The sequence below is a fragment of the Bufo bufo genome, chromosome 2 (genome assembly GCF_905171765.1).
Source record: "Bufo bufo chromosome 2, aBufBuf1.1, whole genome shotgun sequence".
Classification (NCBI taxonomy): domain Eukaryota; kingdom Metazoa; phylum Chordata; class Amphibia; order Anura; family Bufonidae; genus Bufo; species Bufo bufo.
The window spans coordinates 679,471,156-679,486,006 of NC_053390.1; the positions used below are offsets into that span (position 1 = coordinate 679,471,156).

The window sequence follows — 14,851 nt, forward strand, 5'->3', positions numbered from 1 at the left end:
CCAGTCCCTGTGATTGGGCCACTCTGTGGTCTCTTCTTGCTGCTTCAACCTCACCACTATGTCATAGGTCCACTCTGTGGACTTCTCATGCTTTTTCTCCCCTCCCCACTTCATGACTGGGCCACTATTTTACCTTTTGGCCTGGCTGACATCATAATTTATTTGACCTTTCTTCTGATCTGTAGCAGAACGGATCCTGTCTGTGTAGCAGCTGTAAGGCCTGTATGGTCCCATCAGAATTGGCTTATGATTTGGTAGCCAAAAACAGGAATGGGTACAAAACACAGAAGACATGCAAATATTCCATTCACATGTCATCTCTGTTTTAGATACACTCCTGTTTTTTTTTTTTTGGCATTACCAATACTAATGGATTATTGACAAAATGCTGACCGAGTGAAGGCGTATGCTCCACAGACAGGATCAGTTTATTGTGAGTTATTGTTCTGACGGATCAGAGGAAGGGCAAATTAATCAGTGACGTCAACACAAACTTACTGCTGACACCCTCTCCACTCTGTCAGGGGGCTCTACTTGTATAAGCGTTTAATAGAACAGGTTCTGTAGACATCTATGTGGAATCAGCTGATGAGGGTGTAAAAGAAGTGCGCTTCTTCTTGACACTAACATGGACCTGTAAGGCTGAGTTCATACTTGAGTTATTTGGTCAGTTTTGGCGAATTTAAGTATACTTTCTTATAATTTTAATCAAGTTTTGGTTCAATTTAATATTAAATATTTAATGAATTTACTAATAAAAATTACATGTTGCCTAAGACAGGAGAGAATCAGCCAGTCTTCTGTTTATTCAACGACGTGGTGTTGCGATGGAGAAAGCATGCCAAGAAAACAATTCCTCTCCACCTGGAGACGAATACTGTCAAGATTGCTGCAAGTGCGGTATTGGCTGCTCATCGACCAAGATACTTCTGGGGGAAACCTGCCTAGCATGAACAGGCCTCAACTAGCTACAGACAATGAGAATAGAAAGCTTCAAGATAGCTTGGAGCCCGGAAGAGTCGCGATTCGCAAAGTTAGTCAAGATTCAAACCAACCAGGACCCGATCTCTTTGTCCGGTAAAAACATGACGGGTTCCCAGTCATCATGGAAATGAAAAGGAGGGCATCCTATGGTGCACGAAGATGGAGAGGGTCTTCGGATTCCCCCTGCACTATACGGACGTCTCACAAATGAACTGCTGCTCCCGACAGCAGCTCCTTGGAAGGTCATGGAGCGTCCCGGTCATCTGGCATCTATTCGCCTCGCTGAAGTATTAATTTGAAAGTGTGTAGAAGCCACACCGGCCCCCAACGCTGCAGATTTATCATGGAGACACCGGATTTTATAATATTACATTATTATTTTGTGCTTTAGCAATACTGATGGATTATTGAGCAAATGCTGACCGAGTGAAGGCGTATGCTCCACACCGGATCTGTTTTTTGTGGGTTATTGTTCTGATGGATCAGAGGAAGGGCAAAATAATCAGTGACGTCAACACAAACTTACTGCTGACACCCTCTCCACTCTGTCGGGGGGGGGGCTCTACTTGTATAAGCGTTTAATAGAACAGGTTCTGTACATCTATGTGGAATCAGCTGACGAGGGTGTAAAAGGAGTGTGCTTCTTCTTTAGGGCTTGTTCACACAAACGTGTGTAGCCCGTGCCCATGCTGTGGACCGCAAATTGCTGTCCGCAATGCACGGGCACCAACCGTGGCCCAGCCGCATGGGGATCGCAGACCCATTCACTTGAATGGGTTCGTGATTCTTCCGTTCCACAAAAAGATAGAGCATGTTCTATCTTTTTGCGTGCGGATGCACGGAACGGAACCACAGGAAGCACTCCGTAGTGTTCCATTCCGTACTTCCGTTCCGCACCGTTCTGCATCTCCAGATTTGCGAACCCATTGAAGTGAATGGGTCTGCATCCGTGATGCGGAATGCAAACGGAACGGTTCCCGTGTATTGCGAACCGCAAATGCAGTCCGCAATACAGCAATGGGCAGCACAGGTTCGTGTGAACGATCCCTTACACTAACATCGACCTGTAAGGCTGAGTTAATACTTGAGTTATTTGGTCGGTTTTGGCCCCGTGATTGCCCAAATAAGTGAAGTGTGCAGTGATTCTAATAGCGACGCCTGTCATCTGCATGCCATACTGACTGACAGTATTATTTCACTACCAAAGCAGACTCCCTACGCGTGTTACTGCAAAGCACAGTGTTCTACACCCAAATAAAGGCTCTATGCAGCCCGGAAATAGCCGTTTTTAATGCGATTCATTGTGAATTAATTTGGATCGTAGCTAATTTTTACGGAAAATTTGGCGAACCGGCCGAATCGAATTTTTGAGAAATTCACTCATCTCTAATAGCCATATAATGCCCCCAGCATTAAAAATGCCCCCTATAGTGCCTCTGGCAATAATAATGCCCCTCCTTTAATGTAACGAGTAATGTCCAAAGTTCTCCAGCAATGCTCCCAATGGTCCCCAAGTGCCCAGGAAAGAAAAAAAAAACAACTAATTCTCACCTGTCCCGTTTCCTCGTGCTGTCCTCGATGCAGACCGCACTCCTCTTCTGGCCTACAGCCTGAGTAGCCTGCATCCCAGTGCAGGTGATCAGTTGTTATCAACTCTGCAATTCATCTTGGCGCAGGCAGGACTGATGATGTTATTGCAATGCTTGGGACCCAGTGCAAACGGTAGTAACAACATTTACTTCCTCATAAGCCTTACTCCTACTAGAGTAGACCTGTGAATGAGTGGGAACAGCAGGTAAGGGAACCATCGGCTGCCATGCCCTGTCACAGTATTCAACTGCATCCCAGTCCCTAGGATGATGATACAGTTAAATTCAGAAGAGCGATCTGCAGCCGCTGGCCAGGTATCTATTAAGAGTGCCAGATTATGTTCCTGGTCAGCAGCAGTGCAGGGGATTCAGGCTGTCCACTGGGAATCAGAATCTATGGCCAGTCCACCCCTTTACAGGGATCATGTGCACCACTGCAGTCAGTGACTTGCAGTACGCAGCCCTGCAGGGTGAGCGAATGTGAGGTCACGGTTAATAGGCAAAACGAGGGTTGCTCTTGGTACTCACAGTTTTTATATACCCTGGGCAGGCGTACAGCAGTGATGGAGAGGCTGGCACATGGATCCTCTGGGGCACTCTCTGTGTATAGGGACCAGGCCAGGTGGTAGGTGAGGTGTCCTGGGTGTTGCAGGTTTAATGTGCCGGTGGAAAGATCCCTTTAAGTTCGTGACACCAGTGCGGGTAACGGTGGCACACCGATTTGTTGTAGGAAAAACTGAGGAACACACGTTGCAGTGAACCAAAACTTCCTTTTACTGAAACAGTTCAACTATTTACAGTCTTTGGTCAGTTCCACATGTAAAAAGGTTATAACAGGCAGGCTCTATATCAAATGGCAGGCGATGTTCTTGCAAGATACTCAGAGGGTTAAACACTTACAGATCAGGCTGCACTTTTCCTCAGGATCCTGTCTGTCTTTCTCCAAGGCCCATATGCCCTATTGCTGGCTTTATCCTTGGTTAGGGTAAACTTTCTCTGGTATATGTCTCCTTGCTGTAAATATATCCTTCTGCCCTTCAGCTCTCTCTGTTTGGCTGGAATCAACTTGGCTCTGCACTGTACTTTTATAGGAACTTAGTTTCTCAGGAGGCAGACTCTTCTCCTGGTGGCAAGCTAGGAGCCTGGGCTATCTAGCTGCATGTCAGAAGCTGCTCCTCAGCTATCCTCTGGCTAAGGTGCACAATTGGCTTCTGAACACTCTCCACACACTACACTCTCTGGTCTGGACCTGTCTATATATACTAGGGGGTTCCCTAGCTCCCTCTACTGCCTAGGAGGAGGAACTACACCCCTAACAGGCCTGGTATACAGGAAATAACATACATAACATGACAATATACATTAAAATGCCATATAAAATACAATGACCATGTTCCACAGGAGGTGGAGAACAAACGTGACCCAATTGACCCTTGAGTAGTGCCCACCCTTACGTAGTGGGACACTACAGACTGAAGGAGCCAGAAACAAGCGGCAGGGAGCAGGTAAGCATACTTTCCTCCACAGGTCTGACAGGGAGCATGCTGCCCAAGAGTATTTGCTGGACAACTCCTTTCTATAACATTAATGTGTTTCAAAAAGCTGATCACAAAAGATAATGGCCATACTTATTAAAGTGTACCCCATATTAATTAACATACCACACACTATTGTAAGAATTACTACTGAGTTATGCCAGGTTGTACTTGTACAGAAACATAGTGGCTATTTTTTGGTTAAATAAATCACTCAGCATGCAAATTGTAAGAGATGCCCCCTTTATTTTTGATACTTTACAAGTGTCCGAATAAGTGTTGAGTGGGCTTGAATTATGGTTATCAGCTTTCTTTTCTGAAGGTAGATATAAAGCTTATAAAAAAAACTAAAGTCTTACCTTAGTGGGAGCAACATAAACTACAACTGCTTCATTGCTTTGTGACAAAACTTTCTCCATGCAATAATAAGATGCATACGTTTTTCCTGAAGATGTTGGGGCCACTATAACTGCAGATTCATTGTTGTCAACAGCATCAAGAAGTTCTCTCTGAGAATAGAAAAGTAGATTAATGGGCTGGTACCAGTGGCGTACCTACCATATAGGCAGACCACGCAGCTGCTATGGGGCCTGTGAGAAAGAGGGGCCCGATGTGGAGGAGAGGCCCCGCCCCCTAATTGCTCCTGTTTATCTTTCTAAAGCTAAAGGACCTTTGATGATGTCATCAGAGGTCCTGTAAGGGAACTGCACAGTGTAAAGTGTAGTTCCCAGGTTAGAACAGTGCATCTGCCAGGACCTGTAATGACATCATCTTCAACATCACAGGTCCTGCAGAATCTAGCAAAGGAACTGCACCAAAAAATGGTGTAGTTCCTAGGTTTCAAAGGTATATCTGCCAGGACCTGTGATGACATCATCACAGGTCCTTCAACCCCTAACAGCAAGTATTAGAAGTTCACAAGCAGCTCTGCATGGATCCATACAGACTGGAATGGAGTGGTAAGAGGAGGTCCTCCACTTTTCATCATTTACCCCCCCTCCATGCCCTGTTTTTACTCATTGCTCACTCATGTATAATACTTCAGACAGTTACAGTGACCACTACCTCATGTACCTCACACACACAGTGACCATAATGTATAACTGACCACATATTTCTGTAAACACTGCATCTACAGTATTATACCTTGTATGGCTACTTTCACACTAGCGTTCGGAGCGGGTCCGTCTGATGTTTCATCAGACAGATCCGCTCCTATAATGCAGACGTTCGCATCCGTTCAGAACTGAGCCGTCTGCATTATAACAGAAAAATTTGAAAGTGTGAAAGTAGTCTGAGCGGATCCGTTCAGACTTTACATTGAAAGTCAATGGGGGACGGATCCGCTTGAAGATTGAGCCATATAGTGTCATCTTCAAGCGGATCCGTCCCCATTGACTACCATTATAAGTCTGGACGCCTCCGCAAGTCTGAACGCCTCCGCACGGCCAGGTGGACACCCGAACGCTGCAAGCGTCCTGGCAGATGCACTGTTCTAACCTGGGAACTACACTTTACACTGTGCAGTTCCGCCTCCACTGAGAATGCATTAGGGCTGGACGGCTGCGTTCGGTGCCGCTTGTGAGCCCCTTCAAACGGAGCTCACGAGCGGACACCTGAACGCAGGTGTGAAAGTAGCCTATGTCTCACATCAATACACTGCTCTGTGTGTGTGTATATATATATATATATATATATATATACACACACACACACACTGTATATATTACACAGTATTATACATGCAATATGTACAGATATATAGTATATACCGCAGTGCACTGATATGTGAGGTACAAGATATAATAGATGCAGTGTGTACAGATATATAGTATATACAGCAGTGTACTGATATGTGAGGTACGAGGTATAATAGATGCAGTGTGTACAGATATATAGTATATACCGCAGTGCACTGATATGTGAGGTACAAGGTATAATAGATGCAGTGTGTACAGATATATAGTATATACAGCAGTGTACTGATATGTGAGGTACAAGGTATAATAGATGCAGTGTGTACAGATATATAGTATATACAGCAGTGCACTGATATGTGAGGTACAAGATATAATAGATGCAGTGTGTACAGATATATAGTATATACAGCAGTGTACTGATATGTGAGGTACGAGGTATAATAGATGCAGTGTGTACAGATATATAGTATATACAGCAGTGTACTGATAGGTGAGGTACGAGGTATAATAGATGCAGTGTGTACAGATATATAGTATATACAGCGGTGTACTGATATGTGAGGTACGAGGTGTCAATACACTGCTGTATTTACTATATACCTGTACACACTGCATCTATTATACCTCGTACCTCACATATCAGTACACTGCTGTATATACTATATACCTGTACACACTGCATATATTATACCCTGTACCTCACATATCAGAACACTAGGGAATATACTATATACCTGTACACACTGCATCTATTATACCTCTTTTGTGTGCCAGGGCTGTTTTGTAATCCCAATCCGGCCCTGATGGCATAAATTATAAAACGCAGCAGCAAGAATAGTTCATGGAACAAAAGGAGGGGCTATAAAAGGGGAATGGGGGCCCAATTTAGATTCCTGCTATGGGGCCCAGTGATTTTTATGTACGCCCCTGGCTGGTACTAATCATTTTTGCTTTTACATTACATAAGGAAATGTCATATCTACACCAGTTGAAGTATCTTCAAGGCATACCGAAGGCATACCAGATGCTACAGGGCCCAAAGCTAAACTTTTTCTATTCTAGTCATGAAAACACTGGATTTTCATGCAGCTGCCACTCGGGGAAGCTCAATGCAAGGAGATTAATCAATGGTATTTGTATAAATTTTCATGCACTAAGCTCCCAATGGCTGCAGCCAGTCAGCTAAGGGTACTTTCACACTTGCGTTAACCTTTTCCGGTATTGAGTTCCATCCAAGGGGCTCAATACCAGAAAAAAACTGATCAGTTTTATCCTAATGCATTCTGAATGGAGAGCAATCTATTCAGTATGCACCAGGATGTCTTTAGTTCAGTCACTGTACGGTTTTTGGACGGAGTAAATACCGCAGCATAACAGTTTGCATAGGGCATGTATCCTACTATTCCACCAAGATAAGTCTCCCTGAAGTATTTAAGGAACTAACTAATCAGTGTGGTAACCAGGGGCAAATTCTGCAGTACTTAGACACCAATTCAGCTGACCTAGATGCTTAAACTACTTCCACCCAGACACCTCCACCTCCTGCCGCTGTGTCTGCACTACCACCTGTGCCAGGCTTAGCTTGCAGCCTGCATCATCCATTACCTCTTCATTATGAAGGAGATCCCAAATCATGTTTTGGGTTTTTTAACCAGTGTACAATTAACTTTGCATTACAGGCTCACCAGCTAACCAGCTATCCACAAATCAGTCTAAGGTGGCATACATATTTTCACTCCTGTCCGGTAAAGTGCTAGTATGCAATAAAGTTCCACACACTAGCCACACACTGGCGTGGAATAACGAGGCCCTGGTGGCTTTGTTCTGGGAGGGTTTGTCTGACATAAAGGGGGGGAGGGGAATGCAACCCTGCCTTTAGTTTATAGGAAGTTCACAGGTGAAGCTAGGCGATTTACCTGGACTTGGAGGATACTATCCCAACAAAATATGAAAGGATAAAACATTCACCTCAATGCTAGGCAGATTAAATGAAATTTGTTCATTCAGGCCCAATGGGTGTACAGTATGCATCCTGTATATCCACTGGGTCTCTTCATAAGTATCTTCTTGTACCCAGTCGCCCCTCTGTATGGGTTCCTCAACTACGGTACTTCAAGGGTAAAAAAAATCTAATAACCTTGGGGTTGTTGTTATGACATTCTTTCACATGTCTGGCTAGCGGTTTATCTCTTTTATTTGTAATGTCACCCACAAGTTCCAGAATCCTAGTACTGAATTCCCGAATAGTTTCCCAATGTTTAGGATTCCGCATATATACATACATACATACATAAACACATACATGCATACATAATGTTGATCATTCCTTTTGTGCGGCAGTTGGTGAAAGCTCTCCTCTTAAAGGACTGTCCAGTTCTTGGGTGTATAAACACCCTGCCTGTGTCGATAAACCTACAGGCCTTGCAGCCGCAACAGGAAAAGGTGCCTCTAGTTCATTTATCCAACCAGGTATCACCCTTTATGGGGGCTACAAAGTGGCTCTTTACTAACCTGTCACGTAATTTACTCCCTGTCCTAAGTGTGATGGCAGGTTGTTCTGGTAGTGAAATAGCTAGGTCTGGATCAGTTTTCAGTAAAACCCAATATTTTGTGATTACTTTACGCACAATTTTAGCCTGTGTACTGTATGTTCCAATAATACATAATGTACCATCTGACTTTGTTTCCCTGGCCCTGGATAATGTTTCTTGAATGTGAGGATGATAATTTCTTTGACTCATGGTCAACTATTACTAGCGTTTTCTTTCCGAAACAGCGTGGTCTGTATGCTATTGTCTGCTACCCTGAAAATGCATACATCCAGAAAAGCCAAGGACTTTTTTTCCTATTTTGAAGGTAAACTTTAAACCTACATCATTTGTGTTCAGATGATTAGGGGGGCAGTTCCACTACTAGGCAGGGACAGATAGGGACACTTTAGGTAATTTTTTATTTATCTTTGTGGGTCCCTTTTTTAGTTTGATTAAAGGGTACGTTTTATAGGGAAGTTTTTTTTTTTGCTGTGAAGGTATACTTCTATATTACTTCTTCAAGATAGCTTGACCAACTGACAGATGACTGTTCAGAAAAACAGGGGGCGTGCCGACTAGGCGCGATGATAGTGCCACACACTGAGAGGGAGATATCAGGTTTAGGTAGGTTAGTAGATGGACAGAGCACAAAAAGTTCAGTTTTTGAAAGATTCCGTTTCAGATAGAAGGAGGACATGATGTTAGAGACAGTGGACAGACACTTGTGTTTTGTAATACAGCAGGGGTGATGTGGGGAGATGAAGTGTATAGTTGTGTGTCATCAGCATAGAGATGGTACTGGAAACCAAATCTGCTAATAGACTGTCCAATTGGGGCTGTGGAGAGAGAGAAGACGGGAGGGCCTAGGACTAAACCCTGAGAAACCCGAAAAGCAAGAGGGAGAGTAGAAGAAGTGGAGCCAGTGAATGATACACTGAAAGAGCGATCAGAGAGATATGAAGAATACCAGGAGAGAGCAGTGTCCTTTAGGCCGATAGATTAGAGCATCGCGAGTAGCAGAGAGTGGTCTACAGTGTCAAAAGTTGCAGGGAGATCAAGGAGAATGAGGAGAGAGTAGTCACGATTGCATTTTGCTGTCAGGAGGTCATTTGTAATTTTGGTGAGGGCAGTTTCTGTAGAATGTAGAATGTGGAAACCAGATTGTAATGGATCAAGGAAAGAGTGAGCAGAGAAATAGTGGATGAGGCGAGAGTAGACCAGACACTCCAAGAGTTTAGAGATGAAGGGAAGAGTGAGAGGGGAGCCTGGAAACGACTTCTTCCATGACTGGGTCAAATGTGAACAGTGAGCCAAAGGAGATGGGGGGGGGGATGAAATCAATGACAGTGGCTGGGAGATGATTTCATGTTTTCCATTTTCTCTGTGAAGTAGGCGACCAGATCTTCAGCACAAAGGTCTGTGATAGGCACCTGCACTTTAGGACTGAGGAGGGAGTGAAAAGTGTCACAGAGTTTTTTGGGTTTTGGACAGTGAGGAGATTAGGGTGGTGAAGTAGGTTTGTTTGGCAAGGTGGACGGCAGAGTTATAGGTTCTTTGCATAAATTTGTACTCCTGGAGCAACATTAGAGAAAGCAAGTTTGCAGTGTAAGCCAGGGATGCTTTGGTCTCTGTTTGGAGGTGTTTCAGAAGGTGTCATTATAGTGATTTACAGCCAGATCAGGACAGGAGAGGGAAGAGATTGGGGAAATGATGAGTGTAAAGTGTCTGTAAGCGTATGAGGGTCAATGGCCTGTAGATTTCTGGAAGTGTAATAAGTAGGAGTGTGTTGGGATGGTTGAAGATTTGTGAGAGCAAAGTTGAGGATGTTGTGGTCAGAAAGCGGGAGAGGTAAGTTATTAAAAAAGTTGGAGATTGAACAAAGCCGGAAGAAACTCAACATGGAGAAAACTGAATTCATTGTATTCTCCCCATGTCCCTCAGCCCCCCTACCTGACCTGTCCATTACAGTTAATAGCACAATGCTTACTCCAGTCTTGCAGGCCCCCTGACTGGGGGTAACATTGGATTCTGCCCTCACCTCCACCTGCCATTTTCAACTGAAGAACATCTCTTATATTTGCGTCTTCCTCGCTTCTCAGTCAATTAAAATAATCTCAGATCCTTAGAGAAGGTCCCCAACCTTTTTTGCACCAAGGACCAGTTTCATGTAAGACAATTTTTCCAGGGACCGGGTGGGGTGGGGGGGTTCTGAGGCGGGGCTTAGGGGGTGGGCGGGGTTTATGGGGGTGCTGGTCGGCGCTGACTGATTCACGCGCACGACAAAACACAAGGTGCATATTAAAATATATAACACTATATAACGATTACATTTATTATTTAAATGTGACTCCAAAAAAAAAGTATTGCAACACCAATTCGATACCATGAAAAAAAAAATACTCACACGTTAACCACTTGTTGCATGGGGTTAACGTGTGAGTATTTTTTAATTTTTACTTTTTGCAAAGTATCAATTGCCCATTATGTGAGGAGGTACTTGATGGGGTCACTTACTATTAATGTGAAGCAAATAGAGGTCTAAATTGATAAAGCCATGTGCCTCATATTAATAGTAACACCAGCAAGTACTTCCTGACATAATGGACATTGAGCAGCATGGGGTTAATGTGTAGGCTGGTGTTGGGTACTACAGTATGATAAGGTTACTGGCTATTAATGTGAGGGACATGAAGTCTAAATTGATGAAACCATGTGCCAAATATTAATAGCAACCTCGTCAAGTACCCCGCTTAACATAATGGACAACATGGGGTTAATGCCATCAGGTACATGCTGTTAATATGAGGCACATTGTTTTATCAATTTGGACCTGCATGTGCCTCACATTAATAGTAAGAAACCTCATTATGTGTACCTCATATTAATGGTTAACCCAATGTTGCCCATTATTTGATGATGTGCTTGGGGGCCACATACTTTTAATCTGAGGTACATGGGGGTACTAATGTAATAGCACCATCTACATCAGATTAATAATAGGTGACTCCATCTGTGGGACAGTGTGTGGGTACCTGCGCTTTCCAGATCACTAATGGCTGGGGACTGGTCTGAGAACACAAAAATCAGGAGGAGGAGGAGGAGGCTGCCGCTGCTGCCATTCGCCGAGCACAAGCTGAGACGGTGCAGTGGTAAACCCTCCCCTGTCCCTCCTCCTACTTTAATATTAGACACATTCATTGGTGGCAGTGGTGCGGCGCCTTAGAGCCAGCTCATTGTATTGGGCTCTGCAGCTGCCGCGTCATGGGAGGGAGGGATTCCCTCCCTCCATCTCTCCCTCCGTCTCCACTAATGTTGGCAAGAAGAATGCATCGGGCGCGCATGCGCCTGGCTTCTGCGCTCCTCTCTCCTCTGCGGCCCGGCAAACTATCTCCCAGGGCCCGGTCCTGGGCCAAGGCCCGGCGGTTGGGGACCGCTGCCTTAGAGGACCTCCTCCTCTGTTCTCCTCTCATGTGTTCTTCACACAATAGACTACAAAACTTTTCATGTGCCTCTCCCCTACTCTGGACTCACTACCCCAAAACATTGGGCTCTTCCCCAACATCCAAACCTTCAAGAGTAACCTGAAAACCTTTTCAGGAAAGCCTACCATCTGCAATGAGCATGCTGCCACCACACAGCCAAATGAGCAGCTTATATGCTCACCTACTGTGTTCTCCCCTTCCCTTATAGATTGTAATCTTTTGCAGTCATGGTCCTCTACCACTCTGTACCAGTCTGTTAATAGTTTCTTGTTTATTGTATTTTTATATTTCTGTAACCCCAAATGGATGTACATGGAACTAATGGCACTTCAAAATAAATAAATAATAATAATAATAATAATAATAATAATAATAATAAAAAAGACCAGGTCAAGTGTATTACCGTCTTTCTGTGTCTGAGAGTTAGAAAGTTGTGAAAGGCCAAGAGAGGAGGTTAGAGAGAGAATCTGGGAGGCAGACAGGGAGATGAGGCTGCTTATGGGGATATTAAAGTCTCCCAAGATAAGGGTTGGTAATTCTAAGGACAGAAAATGTGGTAGCCAGGCAGCAAAGTGATCCAGGAACTGGGTGGGAGAGCTGGGGGATGGTATACAAATGCTACTTTGAGGGAGACGGGATGGAAGAGCCTGAGGGTCAGGCTCAAAAGAAGGGAATGAGAGTGTTGGAACTGGAGGATGACCTGAAAAGTGCATTTTGGGGACAGGAATATGGCAACTCCACCACCATGTTTATTCTCAGGTCTGGGGGTATGGAGAAGTGTAGGCCACCGTAGGAAAGAACAGCAAGGGAAGCTGTGTTAGATTCCTGAATACAGGTTTCAGTGAGGGAAAGCAGTGAAGACAAACAGAGAGTTAGTAAGAAGGAAGTTATTAATGTAGGGGAGCTTGTTACACACAGACCATGGATTCCAGAGCACACAATTAAAAGAGGGAAGATAAGGCGGACAACGAATGTTATGAGGATAGCAGGGTTTCTATGTGAGATGGGGGAGGGGTTGACATTGGAAGAGGATGCTACAGGGTTAGGAGAGATATACCCTGAAATAAGAAGTAAAAGTAAAGAGAGAAAGAGCAAATGGTTGTTGAATTTGTGAGAGAGCTTATTGTGCTGCACCATGGGACAAGATGGGATGAGATAATTCAGGAAGGTGAATAAAGCACAAGCAGGATTCTACTCAGAGACACCAGGGAGAAAAAATATCAGTGGATCCACAGGAGAGGGAAGCCAAGAAACACAAGCACCATCTCAGGTCACTACCTCTGCTACCTCTACCTCCTACTCACCCTTTTTTTTTTTTAGAGTAGACCCTGTTGCCAACAGGCTACTCATTAAGGGAGAGGAAATAAGGCAACAAACTGAGTCAGACATGCCTTAGATTTTTCATCTCTCCTCTCACACGCTAATGCTGAAATATCATAAACAAAGGCCCGTCATTTGTTCCAACAACTCCTTGTAGCTTCTTTGAGTGGGTCAAGGACCTGAACCTATTTGCTAGTAAATTGAGATGGAAGATTATTACGTCCAGTAAAAAGAGGAAGTGCTGGGAACTGGGTCTAGAATTTCCAGATTTGGGTTGCTTTGAGGATTTAGCAGAATTAGAAAAAGAAGGTAATAAAAATCCCTGTATGGGCCCATTCACACATCCAGGGCCGGCGCTTCCATTAAGGCAAGGGGTGCAATTGCCCCCAGGCCCCCAAGTCCTAGGGGCCACCCCGGCCCGCAACTAAATATATTTTCGTGGGCCCCGTCCCCCGTGGCGGAAAGTGGGGGCGGCGGCGGCAGGGCACAGGGAGATGAGCGCTTCCATTGTGGAAGCGCTCATCCCCATAGTCATCTGTATCGATGTCCTCAGGACAGCGATATAGATGGCTATGCTGTGGGGTGGGGGAAGGAGAGGTGTGTCCCTCCCCTGTTCTTCTGATAGGCACTAGGCCAGCAGCCTATCAGAGGCCGGCACAGGCGGCATGATGACGTCATCGCGCCGCCTGAGCCGTACAGCGCGGGACACAGGCCGGAAGAGACCTGCATCGCATCGTTGACATGGAGGTAAGTTTAAGTTGTTTCTTTTTTGTATGTGTGTTCTTTGTGTACAATACTGGTGGTTACTGATATGAGGGGGGGCTCTGGCTACTGGCACATGATGGGGGGCCTCTGGCTACTGGCACATTATAGAGGGGGCTCTGGCTACTGGCACATGATAGGGGGGCTATGGCTACTGGCACATTATAGGGGGGCTCTGGCTACTGGCATATGATAGGGGGGCCTATGGCTACTGGCACATGATGGGCGGGCCTATGGCTACTGGCACATGATAGGGGGGGCTATGGCTACTAGCACATTATAGGGGGCTCTGGCTACTGGCACATGATAGGGGCGCTCTGGCTACTGGCACATGATGGGGGGCTCTGGCTACTGACACATGATAGGGTGGCTCTGGCTACTGGCACATTATAGGGGCTGCTCTGGCTACTGGCACATGATAGGTGGGGCCTATGGCTACTGGCACATTATAGGGGGGGCTCTGGCTACTGGCACATTATAGGAGGGGCTCTGGCTACTGGCACATGATAGGGGGGCCTATGGCTACTGGTACATGATGGGCGGGCCTAAGGCTATTGGCACATGATGGGGGGGCCTATGGCTACTGGCACATTATAGGAGGGGCTCTGGCTACTGGCACATGATGGGGGGGCTCTGGCTACTGGCACATGATGGGGGGCCTCTGGCTACTGGCACATGATATGGTGGGGCTCTGGCTACTGGCACATGATATGGGGGGCTCTTGTTACTGGCACAAGATGGTGAGGGGGCTCTTATTACTGGCACATGATTGGGGGGCATCTATGGGGGCACATTTTACTGGCACATTATTGGGGGACATCTATGGGGGCACTTCTTACTGGCACATTATTGGTGGGCACTATAGGGGCATCTACTGAGGCCACAAAGAATGGGTATTTTATATGGGGGGCTCTGTACAGTAGCATTTTATACTGTGACACATTATGG

The 14,851-nt window shown here is 45.3% G+C and overlaps 1 protein-coding gene across 3 annotated transcripts in view; it reads right to left on the minus strand.

Moving 5' to 3' along the window:
* The window catches only part of DDX60 (DExD/H-box helicase 60), a 460,164-nt gene that overhangs the window by 255,604 nt on the left and 189,709 nt on the right, over nucleotides 1-14,851 (minus strand). For all 3 annotated transcript variants that reach the window (XM_040418645.1, XM_040418646.1, XM_040418644.1), the window contains one exon: nucleotides 4,468-4,617. In XM_040418645.1, the coding sequence (XP_040274579.1) occupies nucleotides 4,468-4,617 (150 nt within the window). The remainder of the gene's footprint in view (nucleotides 1-4,467; nucleotides 4,618-14,851) is intronic.